The sequence below is a fragment of the Trachemys scripta genome, chromosome 4 (assembly GCF_013100865.1).
Source record: "Trachemys scripta elegans isolate TJP31775 chromosome 4, CAS_Tse_1.0, whole genome shotgun sequence".
NCBI lineage: Eukaryota > Metazoa > Chordata > Testudines > Emydidae > Trachemys > Trachemys scripta.
Genome location: NC_048301.1, coordinates 13482237 through 13509253, shown reverse-complemented (window position 1 = coordinate 13509253; position 27017 = coordinate 13482237). Strand labels below are relative to the sequence as shown.

At 42.3% G+C, this 27017-nt stretch overlaps 1 protein-coding gene across 4 annotated transcripts in view; it reads right to left on the bottom strand.

Annotated features, from left to right (window-relative positions):
* The window catches only part of LRRC9 (leucine rich repeat containing 9), a 97305-nt gene that overhangs the window by 5656 nt on the left and 64632 nt on the right, over positions 1-27017 (bottom strand). Inside the window, exons 27-33 of one of the 4 annotated variants that reach the window (XM_034768447.1) lie at positions 26256-26392; positions 25067-25284; positions 24808-24876; positions 19121-19246; positions 9414-9597; positions 8597-8771; positions 2397-5345 (exon numbers count right to left, since the gene is read on the bottom strand). In XM_034768447.1, the coding sequence (XP_034624338.1) occupies positions 5144-5345; positions 8597-8771; positions 9414-9597; positions 19121-19246; positions 24808-24876; positions 25067-25284; positions 26256-26392 (1111 nt within the window). In that variant the 3' untranslated portion in view covers positions 2397-5143. Of the gene's footprint in view, positions 1-2396; positions 5346-7974; positions 8484-8596; positions 8772-9413; positions 9598-19120; positions 19247-24807; positions 24877-25066; positions 25285-26255; positions 26393-27017 lie in introns of those variants that run through there. The other 3 variants (XM_034768451.1, XM_034768449.1, XM_034768450.1) reach the window with 3 other exon arrangements.

Below are 27017 nucleotides of genomic sequence, written 5' to 3'. Positions count from 1 at the left end.
AAGAACAGGAGTACTTGTGGCACCTTAGAGACTAACAAATTTATTAGAGCATAAGCTTTCGTGGACTACAGCCCACTTCTTCGGATGCATCCGAAAAAGTGGGCTGTAGTCCACGAAAGCTTATGCTCTAATAAATTTGTTATTGATTTCAGTGGAATTAAGCTTGCTGACTGTAATGAAGGAGGTATAGCAAAGCTACTCTGAGCACACTGTCTCTTTAAGCCTCTTCTCCTTACAAGAAGTGATAGATGTGCACAGAACACTATGGGTGCCTCCAGCCTGGGAACCGAGAGTGTCTCCACTGTTGGACTTTAAATCCTTGGTGTTGGCTCTTTTTGAGGTTTATCCCTTTTTTATGAGTAATCTAATCAGAGAGAGTCCTTGTTGAACTGCCTGTGGGTTGTCTGCCCAATTAGGCCTGGTCTGTGCTAGCAAATCAGTCTTGCTTACCTGTGTGTTAGCATTATCAAAATAAATATTAGATAACTTGATAGAAAGTGTTTAGTGTTTTATACAATGCTTGTAGGATGCTGCATGTATTGTTCTCACTCACCTATACCCCATGTTATAAAGTGATAACAAGCATGTGCATTGTAAACCTCTGACTATGTATCTCATCAAACAGGGAAAATCCTCATGTAATGCAGACGGTGGTCTCTAACAGGAAGAGGTTAAATTCTGTTTATTACATGCAAATGAGCCATTGTACAAGAGCAAAAATCACAGACTTTGATAAGTGCATTCTTCCCCCCCCACCCCATGAAGAATGGACTTGGGTGGAAACTATTGCTATCAACTCGATTTCTGAAGGAAGAAGATATAAAAATGTCTCACAAGGAAAAATGATAATGCTTCTGAATTCTCACAGGGCCAGAGACTCTAAACTGAAGTGGGAGATTCCCTAGGGTTTGCCCTGACAGACATTTTGAATTGACAGGTCTCTACAACTTTGTCACTCTTAGGATTTAGTTTGCAACTCATTTGTGTTATATGCTTGCTTGCTTGAATCTGTAAATAACATTTCTTTTTCCTAGTTAATAAATCTTTAGATAGTTTATTACAGGATTGGCTCCAGGCATTGTCTTCGATGTAAGATCTAGGGTACCAAATGAGCTGGGGTAAGTGACTGGTCTCTTGGGACTGGAAGCAACCTGATTATTTTGCGATTTTTTATTTTTATTTTTTGGTTGGTGTAAATGACCATTTATCACTAAGTCCAGCTTGACTGAGTGGCAAAACAGACTGGAGAACCTAAGAGGACTGTCTGTGACTCCATGTTAAGACTGTTATAGTGATCCAGGAGTTCATATTTGTTACTGGGTTGGTGAAATCGAATTATAGAACACACCACCAGTTTGGGGTATCTGCCCAATTTTTGACTGTTTGGGGGCACCAAGACTCTGCCTCAAGGCATGGGACACTTCCATTCAAAGTTATACTCGTGGCTTTCCAGATGGTTTACGGCTTGTGCACAGTCCACATGAGCGTCCCAAGAGCAGGGATCTGTACTGAATATCCTGTCTGGACAATCATTTGCTATTATTATTGTTACCCTCATTCTCCCTTCCCCTTCTCCGTCCAATTGTTGTTAAACCCATGTATTGCATCTTGCCTTAGCATTAGATTGTTAGCTTTACAGGGAAAGGACTGTGCTTGTACAGGGCCAAGCACACGGAGGCCTGTGCATATTACCTCACTCCATGAGTAGCCAGACTGAAAACAATGAGATTACTCCCTCTTCTCCACATCATCAAACACAAACTACTGCTCCCTTCACAGCTTGTCCACTCTCATAACTTACATGGTCATCTTCCATCCCTTTTGTTCCACTAACACCAGCCTTCAGTGGCTGCTTGTGGCCACCTTTCTCAAGCATCTTCTTCCATGTTGCCCATACTGATGGAATGATCACCCCAAAGCAAGTACCCTGTCATCCCCGAGGTCCCGGTTACCTCTCCCACAATGCCCGTGAGAGACTGCCACACCAGACCTGCTCCTTCTCCCAATGAAGTCAGTGGTGTAGGATCAAGCCCATAGCTAGTCTATGTATTATGAAACCTGTGTTCCCATTTCTGCTACCCTTGTCTCCCCCTCCTCATCCTCTTTGTTATCTGCTACACCCACCTCGTGCATCATGTCTTCATCCAGACTGCAAGCTCTTTGGGGCTCGGACTCTCTCTCCACATAGGCCTTTCCATTGCTTTTAACAGGCTTTGGCTCAAGCCCCCGGTTTGTATAGCTCCAGCATGATAGGGGCTCCAAGGCACCAACATAATACAAATAACAATGGAAATCTGTATCGGACGTATGTCGCTACCTAGTAACTAAGGCCCTGAATCTGCAATTTACAATGCATGGGCAGACTGCCGTGCCTATGGAGAACCCTGCTGACTCCGCACAGATGCAGCAGTCTGCCCTGTAAATTGCACGGCCTAAACTGTGATCTCCCTTAGCCCAGTGTCAATCCAGAATAACTCTACTCAAATCAGTGGAGTTACTCTGGATTTACATGGGTGTAACAGAGCAGAAACTGATCCAATTTCTAAATGACTAATATGTTGTGGCAAATCTCTAGAAAATCCACAGTGCAACAAAGACACCTGGTGGCTGTCCTGCAAACTGCACATCTTTAAAATGACTACAAAAAAACAAAGGAAAATGCCACCAAAAAGGGCTATCTGACACAATCGCGTATAGTAGTGGCCTGATAAGCAGTCTTTGTGTTTAGCAGCTATATATTCATTTATAATTAACTGTAAGAAACACCAATTCTTTCTTACAAATTTACAGTGCTTACAAAGGAAAAATAAAATTATATTTTAATTTTAAACATTTTCTAAGATATACAATTCTCAAGAATTACACATTTCCAAAATTCCAGAATTTCCAAAATATTAACAGATCTAACTGATGAAATTTTAAGAAAATGCAATAATTTTAGTAACCATTTACTTTGGGCCTGACATGGAAAATATATATTGTGAAAATTACATGAAGCTCTGAATGGTATTCTTTATTACATTAAAACGTGCTCTGATGTCTTTCACTGCTTTAATTTCAAAGTGTAACATGGCAGTTTACTCAAATAATTATTTAAACAGTCATACTAAGTTTTTAAAAAACCAAACCAGTTTAATGGAATTTTGATGGCTTTATAACTGATGCTAGTGATATCATCTGGTATTTTAAATTTCTGTAATATAACTTAAAAAATAAAGTTAAGGAACAGGTACATTTGGGTTCTCAATATTAGAGGCCATATTCTGGCTTCAGCTATACTTGCATGACTCCTTCCGACTTCAGTGGCCACACTTAATACATGTAAATGCGAAAGGCTCACTGTAGATAAAATGTCTTATAACTAAGTGGTAGACTGACAGTCATATTTTCAGATCAGTTGCCCAAATCCTGCATGGGAGTTTTGCCAGAGTAAGAATTTGCAGGATTGCTCCCTTATCTACTGATACTGTTCCTTCTCATTTACTGTTGCAAGATGACGTACCATACTACGATTTTTTCCAATCCAGTTAAATCAAAGAGCAATTAATTCATATTTTTGTGAAAGTTCCTGAGGTTGTTGAAGAAAATCCTGTAAAAGATGGAGAGACCAAATTTTGCCTTCAGCTACACCAGTGTAAATCTGGAGTAAGTAATTACTTCAGGGGATCTTTTCCACTGAATTCAATGGATATACATCAGCATAAGTGAAAGCAGTATTTGTCTCAAGGCGTATCCATTGTTTGGATCATGATGTTCTATGTGCATGAATGTTTGCTTCACCAACCGTAGGAACTTAATTCGTTAATTCACACTTCGTATCAATCATTATTATTTTTTCCCTGGCATCTGTGAATATAAACAGAACAGGACAAATTCTTCCATGGTGTAACTCCACTAAAGTCAATGGAATAATACCAGGGATGAGTTTGACTCAATACTTCACTCATGTCCATTTTTCTTATAGAAGTTTACATTCGATTTGGCTTGGAGGGGTTATTGGCTGGCATCCTGCAAGAAAGAAACATTACAAAGTCAAACCATAGTGACAGCTTTATAAAGGAGGAATTAATTTAGAGCAGTAATGGAAACAATAACTCTCAATTTTACAGCACAATAACAAATCAACTAATTTGATGTTTATTCCTATCATATGCGTAGGTAACAACCACCTTCATATATATATATATGGGTGAAATCCTGGCCTTGCTGAGCTCAGGAGGAAATTTACCATTGACCTCACTGGGGCCTGGATTTCACCCTCTGTGCTCTGCAAATACTTTCATAGCTAATCCTATGAAGTAAGGATTATGAGTAAAATTTTCAAAAGCACCTAAATTTGTAGGCCTAGATTTGTAAAGGCATTTAGTCATTGCTTCACTCAGTGTTGCAAGGTCTAAGTGATTTAGATGGCTAAATCCCATTTTGAAAAGCTCTTAAGTCACTTAGGAGCCTAAATCCCTTTGACTTTAACTTGGGACTTAAGCTCACGACTTGTGCTGTGATGGGGCATACCCCACACAAGCATGGATGCAGTTAAAAATGCCAAGAGAGGCCAATTAGCCTTACACCACACCTGCTGGCGAGCTAAGGAGCAATGAGACTGAGAAGGAAGCTCACCTGAGCAGGAACAGACTGGGTTTCTATAAAGCCTAGGAGTCGAGGCTGGAATGGGGTTGCAGGGAGGTGAGCCTACAGTCACGCTCCCTGATGCAAGGGGGTAGTAGGAGCCTGAGAATGGCAGAGTAGGAAGCAGTCCGGGGAAGACGCAGCAAAGTCCAAGAGCGATAGACCTGAATTGCTGATACGAAGGTCCGTGGATTAGAACCTGGTGTAGAGGATGGGCCTGGGTTCCCCTACCAGCCACTGTGGGAGTGGCACAGCCACTACAGTGGAGTCGGAGACTGCCTGAGACTTTGAGGAAGGCGACTCTGGTAAAACCCTGGAAGAGGCAGACGATGATGACTTGGCCAGAGTGCTAAGCCACGAAGGAGAGGCACAGTAGCTTTGGACTAATGGCAGAGCGGCTGAAGTAACAGGCTGAGCAACTGCCAGATAGGGTGTGGCCAGTGGTGAGGTAATTCCTCAGCTGAGCTAAACGGTGAGTTGCAGACCCTGTGACATAGGTGCTTCTGAAAATTTTACCCTACATATGTATGACTAGCTGGTTCACAGCTGTTAAGCAAATTAAATGTGCCATTACTGGCTTAGAAATGACAACATTCAACATCTGATTATATGTTCCACTCATGTGAATTCCAAGGACCTCGCCCAGCTTTAGAATGTGGGATTCACTTATACTCTCCTCCATGACCAGTTGATAGGACTTTCCATTCCTTAAATTCCAGCTTAAAAAAAAGTAAAAACCAATATTTTAAAACTTAGCTGTATGCTGCTAGGTGCTTACAACCCTCTTTAGGCATCTAAATGAAGGTGTACTGATTTTCTTTTTGAAAGGTGCAGCTCCCATTGACTTGGCAGTATCTCGTTGGCATGAAGTTTCTTTTAGACTAACATATAAATTAATAAAATGTTGAAAACTTGCCATATTGATGCCTGGGATGTTTTAATATTCAACTACACTAGGGAACAAAGATGGGAAACAAATTATATTCTGAAGGTGCTGTTTGGGATTTCACAGTTGAGGTTAAGTTCCATTTTGCACTTAAATCAGGTATTCAACCTCTTTGCTTTGTATGAAAAATAGGGTACATCTTCCCCAAATTTACAGCACTTGCTCTCTGACTACAGAATGAATTTTCGAGAATTGACAAGTAAGTCTATTCATTAGTTTATAAATTAATTAAAAACGCTGTCCTTTGAAAAATTGTAGCATCCTTTGTGAGTCTTTTCTTTGATCCATGTTATATTAACAGCAAAACAACACACTTCACATTTTTCATATATGTAAAATTAATTGAAGTCTTGTGTGTAGGCTGTATTTGAATAAATTAGGTTGTAATTAAGCTAAGTCATTACTGCTTGTTGTCTGTAATTGTTATAATTCTGTAGGTCATGGATGGCTCAGGTCAACAGCACAGATAACTCTTAAGTAGTGCTAGTGTGTCAGTGGTAAATCAGCCAATCTCTCTACTACAGTTAATTTTCATGCAAATAGTGGTAATGACTCATTGGTCCGAGGAAGACTGCACACATGTATCTAAAGTTCTCATTGCTAGATTAATTGTCCCAACTGCTCTTTAAAGATTCTATTGCTGCAGGTTAGTTTGGGCAGCAGTGCTTGAGTGGAGCGAAGGCACCAGCGCAGTGGGGAACCCCTAGGCATTGAAACACACAGCCAGTGGAACTGACAGGAAAGCCTTTAGCACACAGTGATTTTGGACTTGGGCTGGGCTCTCCAGGAGCTCTTTGCATAGCACAATCTCACTCATACGCTCTGCAAACCAGTCAGTCAATTGTAAATTAAGGGCCAGATTCACCAGCACACTTCAGCTGTTTTCTGCTGCTCTGGTGATGCAAAGCAGCTATAAAACACAACTTCACTGGCTGGTACACTCTGACTTCTTTGGAGTACTGGGAAGCTGCCCGTAAAAGTTAAAATAAAAAATGATTTAAAGTTGATCTATACATTTTCAAATTAAAAACCCATTCTCTTTGGGTTTATCGTTTATTGTTGTAAGCATCTGACATTTTTAATATGCTTAAAAAACTAAAGAAATCCCCAGGCAAAAAATTATGTGCAAAAGAGCTGGAAGACAATTTAGGAACAAATGTGCCATTTCAGGTAAAGCAGGCATTTCTATTAATGCAGAATCCTTCCCACATCATCTCCGACATTTAAACAATCTCTACTCTCTGTGTAGTTGGTTTTTTTTTTTTTTAAATATAAAACGGACTGACGTAAGTGCAAGTCAATCCACGTGCCAAGGAAAGAATAATGCACACAGCTATAAGTGAAAAATACTTCTGCCCCAAGTAAAAATAAGTGCACACATCAGAGCAACAGCATTCTAATTAAATAGTGGGGGAGACATTTAGTCCTGCACAGAGGGCCAGCAAAAGGCCTACACACTGGGGGGTAAAATTCACTCTTTATGAATTAGCTATGAATGTCCGTTGGTCATTTCCTCAGACCATTTGCCCTGGAACATCTCTGTTAGCCTGGAACTATTCAGGCAAAGGAGCCCACCTGCAAGGAAGTATAGGTTTGCGTGAGACTCTCAGAGCTCACCTTGAACTAAATCAGAAGTTGTCTAAGGTTACAGGAGTACCTGAGCCAGTCAGCACAAAGTGAACCTATTAATGCTAACTGTCCTTGAGGTATTATTTTCTATCCAATTATTTTTACTTCCTAACATTTTGATTGCCAGTGTGCTTTGAGCACGAGGGGCAAAATGTGATCCTCCATCTTCACGCAAATTTTTCTAGTAAGAAAAAGCATGGAATTAATTCTCCAAGTATGATAGGCAGAATCCTTGCTACGGAGCACATTTTGAGTTTTTCTTTGAGCATCAACTGATTGTGCACTGTAGTGCTAATGCAATGACACACGACATGGGATTTAAGCTGCCATAGAATTGTATGGTCTTTAGGTATAATAATGTGTGAAATTTGTCCTAAGACAAATGCTCTCTTGGGCCCTGATCTTGCAAACACCAGCTACTGAGTGTAGTTCTTATTGCAACGGACAGTGCCTAGCATAATGGAGTCCTGCTCTGTGACTAGGGCTAGGTCTACACTACCTGCCTGAATCAGCGGGTAGAAATCGACCTCTCGGGGATCGATTTATCGCGTCCCGTTGGGACGCGACAATCGATCCCTGAATCGACGCTCTTACTCCACCAGCGGAGGTGGGAGTAAGCGCCGTCGACAGGAAGCCGCAGAGGTCGATTTTGCCGCCGTCCCTACAGCGGGGTAAGTCGGCTGCGATACGTCGAATTCAGCTATGCTATTCGCGTAGCTGAATTTGCGTATCTTAAATCGCCCCCTTCCCCCCCCCGTAGTGAAGACCTGCCCTAGGTTTCTTAGGTCCGACAGTAATACAAATAAATAATCATTGCACATTATTATTATTAATAGTCTCACAGGCTTGTAGTCTCAAGTTAATAAGTACTGTGCTTGGTAGTGTTAGTGGGGGCAGGCCTTTATTTTGAGATAATCATTTTTAACCTTGAGCATTCCTGGTCACAATAACAGGTTCACTTTTGACTGCTGCTACTGTGATATATTCAATTTTTAAAACAGTAACCAAAAAATTAGGAACTGCGAAGAAAACAAAAAATGAAACAGGAAGGCTCGAGCAAGCTACAGTACAGAATCAGCTTGGGTCACACGCCAAATGAGTCATCGTTCTAGCTCTAACCTTTTTATCTGCATGTTTTTCAGTCTTATTAGTCACATTAGGAGCTTTATCAGGGGACAGAGGAAATCATATCCCTCCGGGGAAGCTGGGAATGATGACCCAAGTAAAACACGTCTTTTGGATGATGGGAGAAGGGGTTGGAGGAAAGAAAACTTTGTCAGCCCTGGAAAGAAGAAAAAGTCAGATTTTCTCAGCTGTAGAGTGATTAAGGAAGAAGGGAGGCATCGTGCTAGCAAAAATAAGAAAAACAGTGTTTATTGCTGATAAGATCCTCACCTGCCGTCATTTTCTCTGCTGTTCTGGTGCACATATGCAGTTCGGGTAGTGCCACTCTGTTGTGTCAACTGGTTTAGAAGATTAGCTGTTGCTCCTTTTACTTGCCTGAGAGCTATTTCTGCATGGATGCTTCGAGGATTAATTGTCACCATTCCTGGGTTCTTAGATTTCTTATCTGAATCACAAAATGTATATGGATATCCTCCAAACATAACAACAGTACTCCAGCCAAACCCCCACATGCCCGTTTCCAATGATCAAGAACTCCATCCATTCCTATTTTCCTGTAGGCTTCTAGAATTCTGTATTTTTCTTATTGTTTCCTAACAGGCATAACAAGAACCTTGATGGTCATACCATCACTTTCCTTTTCAGTTTTTAACATAGTTTTCTTTCACAGATTGAAATTAGTGACCCCAAAAAGTTGATATATGATCATTCTTATGTAAATTATTCAGATTGACAGATGCCCCAAAATGAAAACAACTCAGAAAAATGACAAAAGCTAGGAAAAAATACAAACTGTTCATTCTTTCTCTGAAAACCTATGAGTTTTTCATAATCATCTGTAGGATGTGCACAAAAATGTAATTATATATAAGTACTACAAAATAAAGTCAACTATGAATGAACTAATGTAATCTTTTTTTTAATGCAACTGAAATGCCATTAGTTCCAGATCAGTCTCCAAGATATCTTTGGCAAGTCAAAATGTTCTTATTAAAATTATTCAATTTATCCTATATGTAATGTCCAGTACAGGGAAATATATAATTATATTTTACATTCCGGAAAGGAACCAGAATACTATACTCACATTTATTTGCCTCATTCTGTAAAGGATCTTCAAGTACATGAGGAAGCATGAGGTCAGATCCAAATAAATGGTTGATTCCTTCAAGCAGATTCACATTTGTTACTCTTACAGGAGGATGTTTTGAAAAGGTAATTGGTAATCCAGGAAATCCAGAGTCCATAGGGGAGTTTGCAACTGGGATTCCCTACATAATAAAACAAAAGGCAAGTAAATAGGTCTCAGTTTGGTATTGAGGCAAAATACATAAGCTGCATAGGTACTGTATTAGGGCATGATCCTAAAAACCCTTATACACAAATAATACTTTACTAAAACAGTCTTTGAGGGGAGTCTTTGGTCATGTGATTAAGACACTGGACTAGGACTGAAGAGAACTCTGTTGGAGTCCATAACAGAACCAGGAACCTATGTGACCTTGGGCAAGTCAGATAACCTCTTTGTTTCTGGCTTTCAAATGGGAATAATATTTTCCTTCTCCCACCCTTTTTCTTGTCAACGTAGATTGTAAGATTTCTGGGGCAGGGATTGTCTCTGTGTTAGCACCAAGCAAAATGGAGCTCCAATTTGTTCAGGGCCTCTAGGCACTACTGTGATACAAATAATTCATCATAATAATGTCAATCGGAAAACTTTATGTAAAGGATTATAGGATCGGGCAGTCAGTCTACTGTTACTGACTTGAGATTTAACTATTTTAGTTGCCAGTTGAACTGTAGCACAAAAATAGAAGCTGTGCATGCCGAATGGATTAACGATTATAAATGTTTACAAAATCTGGGGATTGATAAAGTTTGGGGAGCACTTTGGGAGCTAAGCAACAATAGCACACCGGAGCCATTAATAAAAAAAGAATACATCTAATGTGTGAACTGATGAGCAACAGAGGGCCTGTAAAATTGCAATGTTGGAAAGATATTTCTAATACCATACCAACCAATTCGTAAATAAATCTATGTATATTGTTTCATAAGTAAAATCTTAGTGTCTGATGTTATGCTGAGTATAAGTCGGTGCTCATTTGTCTGGTTAAAAGAAATTTACTATTGTTTTTAAATGCAGAAATAAATTGTAAAAAACCCTATAAAATATGCATGTAAATTGACTGATTGTCTATCATTAAAACCATCTCCAATTCAACAGTGAAAAGCATGAACTACAGGAGATAAATATAAGCATAAAGACAAAAAAGAATCCTATACTATGTACAGAGCGTTCCAACAACAACCTAAAGTAGTAATAAATAAGGTGCTAACCTACTTTCTGCTGAGAAAATTTCTTTTGAAGTTTAACATCAAAAGCATTTTTTCCACTTAAATGACACCATACGGTTTCACGGCTTACTTTCTAACAAAAACACAACTAAAATGCAACCGACAAACTTGAAAAATCTTTTGTGTTGTTCCACTTCAATGACCTAATGAGATAATGGCTCAGTTCTGTTCTAGCTAACTAGGTATAACATCTTCATTGAACCTTAACATAATACAGAGATATCTCTAAAGATATTGCCTTAACATACGTCTCTTGCTTTGCTAATCCTGCTATGTTTTTTATTTAAGTGATGTCCAATGTATAAGAATACAGGTCAGTTTTGAAATAAAACATTTACACATTCAGTGACTCAATCCACAAGTGCCTTGAACTCTTGTATACAAGGACTGTGGCTTCAAGTGGCAAAAATGTGTTCACTAGCAAAGTAACTCACGAAGGCCCTGATCCTACAAATTGGCATGCTAGCGTATCCATAAGGGGGTCTGTGATAGCACGTGTTTGCAAGGTCAGGTTTAAGGTAGAGCTTGATATACAGGGAATTTGGCATATCTGGATTGAGTGTGATTTACTATCAATGTTACCCAACATGAGGGGAGGGATAGCTCAGTGGTTTGAGCATTGGCCTGCTAAACCCAGGGTTGTGAGTTCAATCCTTGAGGGGGCCGCTTGGGGATCTGGGGCAAAATCAGTACTTGGTCCTGCTAGTGAAGGCAGGGGGCTGGACTCGATGACCTTTCAAGGTCCCTTCCAGTTCTAGGAGATGGGATATCTCCATTAATTTAATATCAGGGAAAGCAATTACACCTTTATTAAATTGACACCTTCATTATTTGTATTGCAGTAGCACCAAGAGAGCCTTATCATAATAAAGCATGTCATACACATATGACAAAAAGACTGTTTCTGCCCCCAAGAGCTTACAGTCTAAATGTATGATGAGAGAACGGGTAATTACTACAAGCAGATGGGGAGCACAAGGCAACAGTGAGATGATTAGGATTAGTGTAAGCAGGGGTCACAGCAACTGCTTAGCCATGGTCACGTGTTTTGTAGGTATCCTGGCAGAGTTGTGTTTAAAGGAGAATATTGGAGTAGAATGGCTTTGTAGATGTTATGGAGAGTGCCTCTCATACATAAGGGACAGCATGGTACGGAGGTGTTTGGGGAAAAGTTGGACTAATGGGCAATAAAAGCTGACTAATGATGCCTATAATAATGCTGACTACTTAGTGTTTTATCCATAGACTTCAAAATGCTTTACCCAGGTGAGAAAGTGGTGTTACTGTGCTTTATAAACAGGGAAACTGAGGCATGAAGAGGTTAAAATCTTTTGTCCAATATAAAGCCACATAGCAAGTAAGTGGCAGAGCTGGGAAATGAACCCAGCTCTCCTCACTATTTTACACAGATGTTGTGGTAGGGATGGATGTGTACTACCTTCTGGACAGCAGGAAAATAATGGATCAATTAAACAAAGATCTGAAGAAAGTGCACCCAGTGATGTGAAATCACCAGTCTGCAATGGAACCAAAGAATTCTCACTACATGGCTCGAGGTAACTAGCAGGACCATAAGGACAAAGGGATGCACGTTGGCTCAGTCTCCTATTTGGACCATACTGATATTATTCGTATAGGGGTAGCCCCTAGGAGGCCCAGCTATGGATCAGGCTCCCCCTGTGCTAGGCACTGTACAAACACAAATGAAAATATGCTCCCTGTTCCACAGAGCTTGCAATCCAAGTGTAAGGCAACAGGTGGATACAGACCGACTGGTGGGGGAGCATAAGGAAATATTAAGATTACATTGGGCAGCAAGATAGTCAGTAGTCTCAGATTTCAATGGTGGTGGTGGTGGGGAACTTTCAGTGGGAGGGGAGGAGAGTCCTGGAGCCACTGAGATCCCTGGAAGTTCTTGGATGTTTTATAGGATAAAATACAAAAAACAGTCTACGTTAGGAGCATTTCTTGCAATAACATCATATATTTTTAATAAAAATTCATTATGGTTTACTACAACAAAATGATTGACACCGGACAACCAGGAGACGTAAAGCTACGCAATCTGCTGCACATGTGGCATGCAGACTCCGGACCAAATCATAATTTTCAAGCTTCTAAATCAACAAATTTTCAAACAGACTTTCCTCCATCGGAATGACACACAGCACAGACACCTATATTTGACTGTGGCTTCAGAAAATAGAGAGGCAAGTATAATATTTGGTTGAGATGAATCGCTTGTTACCATTTTGGTTAATTTTGGATGTGGCCTTAAGGTTACTTTGCCTTTGAAAAACGGGGTATATGGAGGTCCTACCACCAGTGCCTGACGTACACCTACCCTTTTGACAGATGTTAGTGCAATAAGAAAGGTCATCTTTTGTCAAAGAGAGAGAGAGAGAGAGAGCGTAGTTTAGGCTCGACGGGGAACCCATGAGGGCAGTGAGCACAGTGTTAAGGTCCCAAAAGGGACAGTGTTCTTTATTAGAGGGAAGAGGCGAGTAACATCTTTCAGAAACCTAACTACCACAGAGTTGGAAAAAACAAAACAAAACCTTTATTTGGATCAGGGGTTGAAACACTGAAACCACTGCTACGTGGGCCCTCAGAGCTGAGAGAAAGGTCTGACAATTGAAGGTGCAACAGGTACTCTAAACCATTCTGAATCTGGGCTTCCATTGGCTGAATTCCCTGACCAGCAGGCCAGATTGAGAAGTGTTTCCATTTGGCCAACCAGGTTTGATCCAGTGCATTGGTTTGTACTGTTCAACAGGCACAACTTGGACTGCTTCTGAACAGCTCTCTTCTGCTTGATCTAACCATTCGGCATCCACGCCATGAGGTACAGGCTGCCCAGATCTGGATGCCACATCTGACCACAATGTTCTGACAGAAGATCTGGAAGGAGGGGAAGAAGACTCAGAGGTTGGACTGATAGACTGAGTAGATCAGAGAACTGACATTACCTCGATAAGGCTGGCACAATGAGTATTAGTGTGGCGTGATCTTGTTTGTTTGAGACAGACCTGAGGAATGAGCCGAATGGGAGGGAAGGCAGAGATTAGCACAAACCCCAAGCTCAGTTAGAAGGCATCAGTGAGAGAGCAGGGACTGACCCACTCGAGAGCAAAATTGTGAGCATTTCTTGTTGTCATTTGTTGAAAATAGGTCAACAGATGGAATGCCCTGGCCCTGAAAATCGACCTCAAGATGCTGTTCTTCACAGACCACTTGAGAGTTCTGGAGAAATTCCTGCTGAGGTGGTCAACCAGCTGATTCTGGGACCCAGGTAAGTGAGCGGTCATCGGGACAATGTCTTCCTTGATGCAAAAGTGCTTAATTGCTTCCTGATAGAGCTGACTGGACTGAGTTCCTCCCTGCTTGTTCACATAATACATTGCTGTTGTATTGTTGGTAAATACATGAATGGAAAAGCTCCCTGATGAGAAGGAGAAAGGGGTGGCAAACGTAAATTGCTCAAAGATTTAGAAAACTGATATGTAGCATGGTATGTACAGAACAAAATTGTCACACATAGCTGAATATAATTTGTTGGGGAATAGTCAACATGGTTTTTGTAAAGGGAAATCATGCCTCACCAATCGACTAGAATTCTTTAAGGGGGGGGTCAACAAGCATGTGAACAAGGGGGATCCAGTGGATATAGTGTATTTAGACTTTCAGAAAGCCTTTGACAAGGTCCCTCACCAAAGGCTCTTAAGCAAAGTAAGCAGTCATGGAATAAGAGGGAAGGTTCGCTCATGGATTGGTAACTGGTTAAAAGATAGGAAACAAAGGTAGAAATAAATGGTCAGCTTTCAGAATGGAGAGAGGTAAATAGTACTGTCCCCCAGGAGTCTGCACTGGGCCCAGTCCTATTTAACATATTTATAAATGATCTGCAAAAAGGGGTAAACAGTGAGGTGGCAAAATTTTCAGATGATATAAAACTACTCACAATAGTTAAGTCCCAGGCAGACTGTGAAGAGTTACAAAAGGATCTCTCAAAACTGGGTGACTGGGCAACAACATGGCAGATGAAATTCAGTGTTGATAAATGCAAAGTAATGCACATTGAAAAACATAATCTCAACTATACATATAAAATGATGGGGTCTAAATTAGCTGTTACCACTCAAGAAAGATCTTCGAGTCATTGTGGAGAGTTCTCTGAAAATATCCACTCAATGTGCAGTGGCACTCAGAAAAGCTAACAGAATATTGGGAAGTATTTTCTCACACAACGCAAAGTCAACCTGTGGAACATTTTGCCAGAGGATGTTGTGAAGGCCAAGACTATAACAGAGTTCAAAAAAGAACTAGATAAATTCATGGAGGATAGGTCCATCAATGGCTATGAGCCAGGATGGGCAGGGATGGTGTCTCAAGCCTCTGTTTGCAAGAAGCTGGAAATGGGCGACAGGGGATGGATCACTTGATGATTACCTGTTCATTCCCTCTGGGGCACCTGGCATTGGTCACTGTCGGAAGACAGGATACTGGGCTAGACAAACCTTTGGTCTGACCCAGTATGGCCGTTCTTATGTCTCCTGTTCTTTCCACAAAGGTTGGGCTCTCAGTGTCCCCAGATGTGCACATCAGCCTATCATCGAGACAAACGTAACGATGGCTGTGTTTGGGGGCAGGGAGGGGAGGACATGAGCAAAATGTACAACTGCACAAACATTGCTCTGATCCGTCTGCTGCTCTAGGGATGCCAGGACTGCCAGAGGCACCTAAACTAGCATGTGCAAAGAATGACAGTTTGGGTGTTTAAACCAATCTTAATCTTCCCTGAAGAGAATGGAGACAAGCTCGCATGCCAAATGACATAAGTACAAGGGGCCATGTGGAGCAGCAACTTCAAACATACTCAGACTGTGGAGAGGGGGCAAGATTTGAGCACAGGCATAGCTGGTGAATCGTCTGAAACCACTCCTTCAGGAAAAAAGCTAACAAACTTGTGGAGTCGAGTAGGGATCCAATGAACTCTATTTTCTGTGTTGGAACTAATGTGGATTTTCATTTGTATAGGATGAGTTCCAGATAGTCAAAGAGCCATGGTATAAGTTGGACATGACTAAGGACTTGGTCTTCCGATTTGCCCTGCACAAGTGAATAGTGCCGTTACGGGAGACATTCCCTCCTGCCTGACATATGGCATTTGGTGAATACATGCAAGGAAGAGGACAGGCAAAAGGAGAGTACTGTGTATTGCTAATGTTGGTCTGCTATTACAAGTCTCAGCAACTTCCTGTGGCTCGGCAACAGTGCCATATGGAAGTAGGTGTCCTGAAGACTGAGGGCAGCAAACCAATCATTGTGCTCTAACAAGGGGCGGGTGAGAGAGGAGGGTCACTAGGGTGACCATACAAAACCTAATATATATGACGTACACGTTGCCATTTCAAAGATCAAGTATGGGTTTCAGACCCCGCCTTTCACTTGGGAGATCAGAAACTACCGGGAATAAAACACCATCCCCCAATTTTGAAGAAGGACTTCTTCTATGACCTTTGAAGTTCTTGATGAAGTAACAATTTTTTAGATGGATCCCTGAAAAGGGATGGGAGGAATTGGATAGTATGTCCCACTCTCAAAGTACTTAAGATCCATTTGCCTCCAGTTATGGTTTCCCAATCATAGCAAAAGTGGGACAGTCTGTCCCCAGAGAAAGGAGATACGAGAGGGAGATTGCTGGTGGTTAGAATGCTGTCCTGGAGGCAAAAGTCAAAAAGGGCTTTTTGCCCAAAGCTGATAGAGGATGAGCTGGCTGGTTAGAGATGGAACCAGAGAACCACCTCCTCTGTTATTGATGCCTCCTCTTTGCAAAGGCCTGCTGCCTAGAATAGGCAAGGTGCCTGAAATACTGCTGGAAGTATTGAGCATATCGTTGCGGACCCCTGTGTTGCCATCTCTGGATGGCTGGGGTACAGATCTCCCCTCCCCCCAAAAGAGCGTAATGTAACATGAGAGTCTTTAAATAAGCATTGAGTCTCACTGGTTTTCTCAGAAAACAGAAACCACCTATCAAAGGGGAGGTCTGCTATATCCTGTTGAACTTCAAGGGCTATGCTGGAGTGCTGTATCCAGGAGGCTCTTCTCATTGTTACAGCTGAGGCCATAATCCTGGAAGAAGTGTCTGCTACATCAAGCGCCCGCTGGAGTGATGTCTTGGCTACTAGGTAGCCCTCTACCAGGAAAACCTTACATTTCTCCTTCGCATCTTCTGGCAGTCTGTTGGTGAATTTGGCAAATGTGTTCCAGTTCACAAAATCATACTTAGATAAAAGAGCCTCTTATTAGCTATGCACATTTGGAGAGACAAGGCGAAATAAATCTCTCTGTTCATTAAATCCAGTCTCTTGGCCTTTTTCTCTTTGGGCATCAATTTGTGTCTTCCCTGGAGTGTCCTCTTGTCTGTGGCAGTAACCACAAGGGAGTTTGGACCCGGGAGAGAGGAGAAATATTCAAAGCCTTGAATGGGGACATAGTACTGCTTGCCCACATGTTTAGTCAAGGGAACTAAGGAAGCTAGCATGTGCCACAAGGTCTTCACTGGCTCCCAGAGAGGTTCATTTATAGGGAGTGCAACCCTCCCAGGGGCTGAGGACTGAAGAATGTCCAAAAGTTTGAGTATTCTCTTGGACAAACTAAGTTTGGATGCCCAAAGCTTCTGCAGCCATCCTCCTTAGAAGGTCTTAGTAAGACTTAAAGTCTTCTGGAAATAGGGAAGATGAGTCTGGGACCTTGGACTGATCCAATGAGGAGGATGACAGAGGCTGTGCGAATGGACCCTCCTATGGCAAGTCCTGTTCCTGTCACTTTGCTGTATCAAAAGCTTGATGGAAGCAATATCAGTCTGGTATTATCAGAACCAAAGAGGACAGTACATTTGTGTGGAAGTCATTGTCACTATCAATATTGTATCATGGTAATAATATTGTACTGGTAATAACATTGGATTTTCCTGGAACTTTTTAGAAAAGTATCTGATGAAGGATGCAATTAGTAAGTTCCACATAAATACACTTCTCTCCATGCAAAAGGCCTCCATACACCCCTGAACATATCAGTCCAAATTCAGCCTTGCTATAAGTGGTCGTAACTCCTTCCACGACAATGAATGGAGTTATACCTCCTTACACAAAGCCTGGTTTTGGCCCATCAAGCCTGCATCTGAAATCCACATTTCATTTCTCTTAGATTCATAGATGTTAAGGTCAGAAGGGACCATCGTGATCATCTAGTCTGACCTACACAAACCACAGAACCTCGCTCAGTAATTTCTGCATCAAGCCTGTAACCTGTTTGAGCTATACTATCATCGAGTCTTAACTTGAGCACAGTTATATTGTTAAATAAGAGGCAAGATCATTGTACTAAAGGGCTCACCAAATAACAATGTCAAGATTAAGTGTATCTTATAAATAAGAGAGGCAGACCAAACAAAATAAGACAGTCTAACCCCTGTTTTTCTCTGAAAAAAGATTTAAGACTGTCATGGGTGGCAAGAGATTTAAGGGTAATAGTGAAGAGCAAAATAGGTACCAGTTTGTGATGCCTCTGGTAGCAAAAAAGGCCAATGCAATTTTGGACAGCATGTGCAGAGCCATTGTCGTCAGGAAGTAGAAAGTAATAGTCCCAGACTAAGATTTTCAAAGGAGCCTAAATTAGTTGGGTGCCCAAGTGACTATGAAATTCAGTGGCGACCCGATTTCTTCATCTTAGCCCTTGTCTATACGATGCTGTATAAAAGCACCCGGAGTACTGTGTTCATTTCTGTGCATCTCATTACTAGAAAGCCATTTACAAATTGAAGGGAATATAGGGAAAGCATCAAAAATGATAAAGGACTAGAGATTTGTTTTAGGAGGAAAGATTAAGAGAATCTACACAACAAAGTAGAGAGCATCATGCTAAGATTCTACAAATATCTGAGGGTGGAAGGAGGCATTATTAGAATAGTAAAGGTGCGTAAAACTAGGGGCAATGGGACTAATTAAGGTTAAATTTAGGCTGAATATCTGGACAAATTTCCTGACAGTGTTAGATTATGCAATAGCCTCTCAAGTGAAGTGCAACAGAGGGTCCTGTGGCACCTTTAAGACTAACAGAAGTATTGGGAGCATAAGCTTCAGTCTTGCATCTGAAGAAGTGAGGTTCTTACCCACGAAAGCTTATGCTCCCAATACGTCTGTTAGTCTTAAAGGTGCCACAGGACCCTCTGTTGCTTTTTACAGATTCAGACTAACACGGCTACCCCTCTGATCAAGTGAAGTGGCGGAAGTTACTTGAGACTGAATTGGACAATGCATAATGGTGTATGTGAAAACAATCCTTCATTAAAAGAGAGGACCTTCTGTATCTAACTTTTCATTTCAAAGTTCTAAGATTTCAGTTTGACTCTAATAATGTTGAATTTTGCTTTACTTGTTGTTCTATTAAATGAAGCTCAGCTCTTGCTCTCTCCTCCGTGCTCACTGTCATTCCATCTAACACTTGCAGGTTGGGCAATCGAAACACAAGCAGTGGACGATGGGACATCTTGCGAGTAACCTGAGGAGAGAGAACATAAGTTATCCTAAAAATGGAATCCTGATCCAGAAGGATAACCTGGGAATAACTTGCCTCAAGAATAAATGTCTGAACCAAACCACAAAGCCAAAAATGAATGGAGATGACCATGCTCTGTTCCTGTCCCACGCAGTGTTATGGACAGAAGAGGACATAAAAATTATATTCTATAATTTAGCACAAAATAGGATTGAAAGAGGAAAGATAAATATGTTATCTGAGGGTCTGTAAATAGGGTTCTCCTGTTAGTCCACCCTAGTGTCTGAACCCTGCTGACAGATGCTAACTGATGCTTGCTGATTCATGGTAGCGGGTGTACCTTGTTAACACCACCTTGGACATGAGAGGTGAGAGTATCCCTCTGAATGAGGGTTTTAGGGTTTGGAATTATGCAATTCTAAGGAAGGAATGCCACAAACAGCCAAGTCTGGAGAGAAAGTTTGGGTAGGAGTTAATGTTGCTTGGCTTCCTGCACTTCCTGTTGGGCTTCCTGCTCCTTCATAAATTGCACCCAGGTTTTTTTCTGCTTTTCCTGGGCTACTGCCTGAACTTGCTGGAATTGATTCTGCTGGGTTTTCATCCATTTCAGAATCTCATCCATTTCCCCTTTTTACATTGCTCTAATAGAGAACGTTTGAAAAATCTCACAACTCCAGGAAACGTATTTGAAGAAATGGCATTTCCACCCTGCTACAAAACACAGCCAGCACATTGTCTACAGGGTCAAATCTCAACTCTTTGAGGGGTTTATCTCTATTAACAAGGTAACACAAATAAACAACAGTAGAGTCTACAGAAAATTTTTGCCACCATTCCAGGTTCAAGCACCTGCTCAAAATTCTGCAGGACTCATTCTAATACCACTACTGTGGCTTTTATGGTTAGCACATTTTTTTAAAAAAACAAATCATAATACCTTTCACTTTTTACAGTGTGTTTCATCCAAGGATCTCAAAGGATTTTTGTAGGTATACATATTTGTAGAGAGAAAAACTGAGGCAAAAATAAAGTAAAGGTCAAATTTTTAGCTCATGACCTTAAATTTTTATAAGCCCAAACTGTAGGTGCAAATAAACGTGTAAATAATTTTGTGCCTGAATTATTTGCATCCACAATTTAGATCATTTGCAAAGTGCTTTAAACTGCAGGCAGGGCCGGCTCTGGCTTTTTGGCTGCCCCAAGCAAAAAAAAAAAAAACCCCAGTGATCTGTGCGCCGGAGCGCGGGTGCAGGGAGCTAGCGGGGGGGAGGGGGAGGGAGCGGGCAGGAGAGAGAGAGAAGAGGGCGGCCAGGGCTACAGCGGGGCGCTGCCACGCGGCCCCTCCCGCTACGCTGCACCGCCTGCCGCCTGCCAGGAGGGCTCCGCTCTGATCGGCGGGGAGGGAAGGACGAGGACTGCCCTGCCGGGCTTGCTGCAGGGCGCTCCTGTCCTCCGCCCCCTACAGGGCAGCTGCAGCAGAACAAACAAACAAACAAAAAAAAGCGGCCGTGCCGCCCTAGGATCAGTAGCGGATTTACCATGGAGCCACTGGCTCCATGGAGCCGGGCCCACACTCCAGGGGGGCCCCGACCAGGCCCACTCTTCTCCACCCCCCGCTCTCTCCTGTGGGGGGCAGAAGTTTGGTGCTCCTGGCACTGAGGCTCCTGCTGCAGTAGGGCAGCCAAGCTCCCCCTCCCCGCCTCTTCTCACAGCTTGCTCCCTTCCAGCCCTCCCCCTCCCTGCCGCCGATCAGCTGTTTGCTGGCAGGAGGGCGGGGGATGAGCACAGCCGCAGCATGCTCACCTGGGGAGAGGAGGCAGAGAAGAGGTGGGGATGGGGTCTTGGGGAGGGGGGTGGAATGACCAGACCTACTCTGACTGCAGAGCTGCACAGCCAGGCTGAAAAAAGAAGGTGCTGCTCAGCTCCCCGGACTTTGCAGCTGGACACACACCATCTTCTGGGTCCTAGTGCTGGTTGAGCTCCCTTCTGTGTGCTGGGAGCCACCCTTCATCTTGTACAACAGTGAGTGCCCATGATGGGCAGGGGGACAGAGGCAGTGGGGAAGGAAGGGGCATGGGATGGGAAACAACCTCTTTGAACAGTATTAGGACAACACCCAGAAGGAAGCAGCACAAAGGACCAACGGACACAGATTTTGAATCTGGTATAGATTTGCATGAGAGGGAAGCTGCTATAAATGTGAGGTGTCTTGCAGAGGACCCTGGGTTTTGTCAACATCGGAGCATTGATCCAGATTGGCAGAAGCCCGGCTCCACCCCTCCCCTATCTAACTCATCTGGCCAGTGAAGTTAAGAGGAGCAACTAGTTGGTAACAACAACAAGCTGGAGTATGTGAGTGCATGAGTGTAATATAGATCATATGCATATGATACAGTGTTGACTGATGCATGTATTACCAATGAATGTGGCGTTTGCCTTATTCCCCCTGAAAAGATCCTGTGCAGTACTTTAAGTACAACAACCCCACTTCCCCTGCACCCAGACTCCCCACCTCACCCCGCTGAGCTCCAACCACTTTCACTTGGTCCCCCCTGCAGATTTCCATTGCCCCTGCACCTGGCACCTCCCTGTGCATCCAGATCCCCTACTGAGCTGCCTGCACCCAGACTTCCCCCCCACAGAACACTCTTACCCCCACCGAACCCTCTTATCCCCATCTGGATCCCCCACACTAAGTCCCTCTGCACTTGGATCCTGCTGCTGGGCTGAGCCTCCCTGCCCGCATCTGGTGAGCCTGGCACAAAAGGGGCAGGGCCCCAGGGTGTTTCTGTGGCAGACCTGGTCCTTGTGCTGTGTCAGAGTCAGGGTCAGGTTCAGTCTCACTGCCAAGTCCCTGTCCCAGGGGAGGGGGAAGGCTGCAGGGTGATCTCCCACCTCCATGCAGGCAGTGGCCTGTGTTCCCCACTGCCATGGTGGAGCTTCCACATTTATTTATTATAAAAAAAAAAAATCAGAATTTTAAAATATTATGCACAGAATTTGATGCAGATTTCCCTCAGGAATATGGGGCACTGTACAGCTGTGATGGTGGGACTGTGAAGGGGGTGCTGGACAGTAGGGGATCTGTGGGTGGGGGAGCTGGGGAGGGGGTATGGTGTGCAGGGTGCTGTGTAGTTGTGGTGGGATGTCAGCGGGAGGGGTCTCTAGGCAGGGGGTGCTGGGCATAGGGATCTGTGGCGGAAGTCTCTGGGTGAGGGGCACTGGAATAAGAGCAGGACACTGGGCAGGGGGCAATATGGAAGGGGCACGCTGGCAGCGCAGGGCTGGGCGGGCCAGTGTGCGTCTAACAGTTTGGGGTTTGTAAATAGTGCCCTTGTGCTGGGCTGAGTGGGGCCACTTCTGCTGTGCTGCGTCTCATTGCCCCCAACTGGCCTCTCGCTCTGCGGACCGCCCCCCATCACATGCCCTATTTCCCCAATGGGGGCCCACAAATATGTTTGGCGCCGGGCCCCCAAAAAGTTAATCCGGCCCTGCCTAGGATTGGAATGCCGCCTCGTTCAATCTGCCGCCCCAAGCACCAGCTTGCTCGGCTGGTGCCTGGAGCCGGTCCTGACTGCAGGTCTAAATAAACAGAAGTCCAAAAAATGGGCCTGAAATTATTTGTGTCCACAAATTTGCACTAGCAAAATCAAGGCATGGTTGAGGTCAAACTGAAAATTTGGCCCGAGAGATTTGCTCATAGTTACATAGTGACTCAGTGGCATAGACCAGAATAGAACCCAGAGGTGAGAACTCTTATTGCTGTGCTATAAAAACTACCGATAGTGTCTCAGCATTTTAATAGCAGATTCTGAATGGTCCAAAACCAGTGTAAAGAACACTAGAGTACATTAGTAAATTAAGCTTTGGTAAAGTCAAAACTCACTTCAGACTATCCAGCGGTTGCTTGATGCAACACTCTAGCATTCACTCTGCCTGTCATGCAACTCCCACCAGACTTGCCCTTTAGTGGCCTAAAGGAATCCCATTTTTGGTGGTCATGTATGTTTCTCTACTCAATATTCTTATTTTTATATCTTAAAGGGTATAAAATAAAATATATTGGGGCAGATCCTCAGTTGGTGTAAATTGTCATAGCCACACTGAAATCAATGGAGCGATAATAACTTTAACCAGCCAAGGAGCTGCTTTACACTTTTAAAAGCACTAACACTGGAAAAACTGTGACTTACCTGTCACCTACAAGTGACCTGGCAGGCTACAGGCCTCGTCTTTGATAGGTGTGACTTTACCAGTAGTGTATTTTGGCGTATAACGGTTACTGCTGATCAATATGAATTCTAAGCTTTGTAAAAGGTAAATATAACGTTCCTAAAATGCCCCTTGCAATGTTTACACCTACTGATAGTCTGTTCTGTTACTAGATTGCAGCTGATAAAGAAAGCTGCTATTACTGTTCTCCTGTGCCTGTTTTATTTAACCATATGATCCCATTTTCAAATGTCTTCCTTGGCTACCAGAGACGTTGCACATTGATTTGATAGCATTGTAGCATACCTACTAGTACTGGACCTAAACAGCAACCTGACATGTTTTCCTCTGTGTCCCTAGCTGATTTTGTTTTTAAGGTCAAAGTCTGCAGATTTACTAACTGTAAAAATAAATGCAGAGACCTTTAAGACTCTGGCTTTTGTAATTTGATCCTGCGAGTATCTCCTGAGAAGCCTGACGCTATAAACTCCAGTGATACCAAAGGAAGTTGCAGGTGCTGAGGATCAAGCCCTGGTATTTAGAGCTACATTTATCGTTTCCTATTAGAAAATAAATATATTTCTGTTTTAAATTCACAACTGAAAAGGTTTTGTTTGATGCTGCTTTTGAGTGTGCTCGTTATAAGGCAAATTACATTAGGCTGAGATCCTGCAATCCTTACTCAAGCATGTGGTCTCAGTCAGATCACTCCTGCCCCTTTAAAGTCAATCGGTATTTGACTGATTGGACCCACTCATGTCCGTAAGGGTTGGCAGGATCCATAGTTATAGATGTGTAGGACCAAAGGCACAGGACCTTCAGTGCGGAAATGGTTGAGGACAAGTTTTTCACGTCTATTTTATAATCTTATAAACTTTGTGTTCTCTAGGAGAGAAGAAGCCAAACAACTGTAACCAGAGACAAATTCAAACCTAAAAATCCTGATGGACGTTTCATGAAGGGCACTGCATAAATAGTATTATCAGGGAACATCTTCTTACATTCTATAAAAAATGGTTCAGATCTCCTTTAACATTCCTTGATCTATTTCATAGACCTGACTTGTTTTGGAACATTAAAAAGACAGCTCACCACCATTCACTTTCTGAATTTACCTTGCAGCACTGAAAAGAATAATATGTAAAAGAATGATTGCACTCAAATCACCAACCTGACAGGCACTAAGAGATAAATCAACATCCATATTAGGACTACAAAACAGTAAGTGACTGGAACTTAGTAATTAATTAAGGAGAAATTCCCAACTATAATGAATTAGAAAGGTTAATTACCCACAACATAAACTTAAATATATATCTAGTATACATGATCATACAAAGTAACATACTCACTGGATTTCCATATATTGAAAGCTCTTTAAGACTAGGAACAACTTCAAGTTTTTCCAGTTCAGACAATTCCTGTTCACAAGTTAAAAAATAAGTTAGATGCTATCACATTTCAAAGCCTCGGAGCCAAATTTATTTACTTTGGCCAAATGCAGGGGTCTTTACCCAGGCAAAACCACTGAAGGTAATGAGAATTTTGTCTGAATAAGGATCTCAATATCTGGCCCATTGAATCTATAGTCTCAACACCAATATATTTTACCTGAATTTTATTAAGTCCCAGGAAAAGTTTCTGTAATTTTACTAAAGGCTGTAAATTGTTCAGTTCTCGTAGTCGGTTTTCCTCTAGGTGAAGTGCCAAAAGGGAGGTCTGTCTAGCAAACGAGCCCTCTGCAATTGTTTTGACACGGTTATGATCCAATACCAACTCCTGCAGAAGCTGTAGACCTTCAAGTCCTTCGATTTGACTGATTTCATTACCTGATGAACCAAGATTATACGTGGGAAATGAGATGAAATGCGGTTGGTATTTGATTGTAGCACAAAACAACCCTTAACAAAAACAGCCTGTGGTAGAGAACTTCTCAGATTATCTATACACTGTGTAAAAAGGCATTTCTTCTGATTCATTTTAAATGTACTGCCTTCCAATACACAGAGTGCCTCTTCGTTACTGAGTTACAGAAAAGGATGAATTTGAGTGCCCAATGGGCCTTCTCTGTACCATTACAGTGACTGCAGTGTTGCTCCTTGAACTTTCTCCTTTGGGAAGTACTATCTTGCTTTATATTATAAGGAAGGTCCCCCATGCTTCTAGAGATCTGACTGTCCAAAATTGCTTGGCTAATCTCTATTTAAAGCAAATTATCTTTCTAATTAATAGTTAGGCTGCTGAAGAAGACTAAGATCAAATCATCATGGCTGTTCAAATGCTGTAAAATAGCTGGATTTTAATGACACAGTATCATATTTGTTAGGATCGAGCTCTCTCAATTAATGGTTCCAGTCTTACAAGCACTTACTACCCTGAGTAGTCCCAGTGATGTGCATGGAGCTACTCATTGCAGTAAGTGCTGTGGGCGAGATTCTTAACTGAGATTCAGCCCCAGGGCATAAAGGGGACAGATTCTAGCCACAATTAGCCAGCAAGGAATTTCTTTGGCACAAGGGAATACCCCCTGGCATAAAACTGGCAGAGGCGTCTTTCTGCACTAGCTGTCCCTTCTCTTTTCAATGTAGGGGTGTGTCAGGGTTGGGGAGGGATTATGAGAGGGTGTGGTGAGGTACACTATACTACGCCTAAAGAACCCTAAACCAATGGCATAAATTAGGCCATCCCCATAGCTGAGTTGAGCTTGGCCAGTGTTTGCAGGACTGGAATCAAAGTTAGCTTCCCTGTAGAACATTATATCCTGGCTGCACAAATATAAGCAAATGCTCTTATTACTTACCCTGTAGAAACAGCAATTTCAAATTTTTTAGCCTACTAAGCTGTAGCTGGGCCAAGTTACTAATTCCATTGTAGCCCAAATGAAGAACTTCTAAACTTTGCATGATTGGGGGCAGATTTTCACCAAATCCTGCATCCCTAAAACAATTAAGCAAGGAGGAACATGAGGCCAGATAATTTCCAAACATTTCCCCCTGTAAACAGTAATTTAAGCATTTCTCTCCCATTAACATCAGTTATAGACACTTTATGTAGGTAAACAGGAATTTACTAACTGGTCCAGGTTTAATAGAAATTATACCTGTCTACTACAGAAAGACTAAAAAGCACCAAAAGAAATCTAGTTTTTGAAGTTTCAATAGCTTTATACAGACTTCTGCGCTTATGGAAGGTAGGCCAGGTTTTACTGGATGCAGACCATGGAAATCAAACAAACATGGAAAACCACTCTTCTGCCCACGAAAGGCCTGAATACATATAATGGAAACAGCAGGAAATTGCTGTTAAATTTAGTAAAATATTTATGTAACCTTTGGCTGTATTCTCACAACAGCCCTGTGATGGTGTGGCAAAACCAAACAGCAGCATGCAATATCTTACTACTTTACTTATAAAAGCTTCGTTTTTGTAACATATGACCATAATGAAGGAGTGTGGGATGATAGATTGAGAAAGGCACTGGCAGGAACTCCTGAGTTCTTATTTCAGCTTTGCCACTGCCCCATGACCCAATCACATAGGTAGCTGAATGATTCCCGAAGGT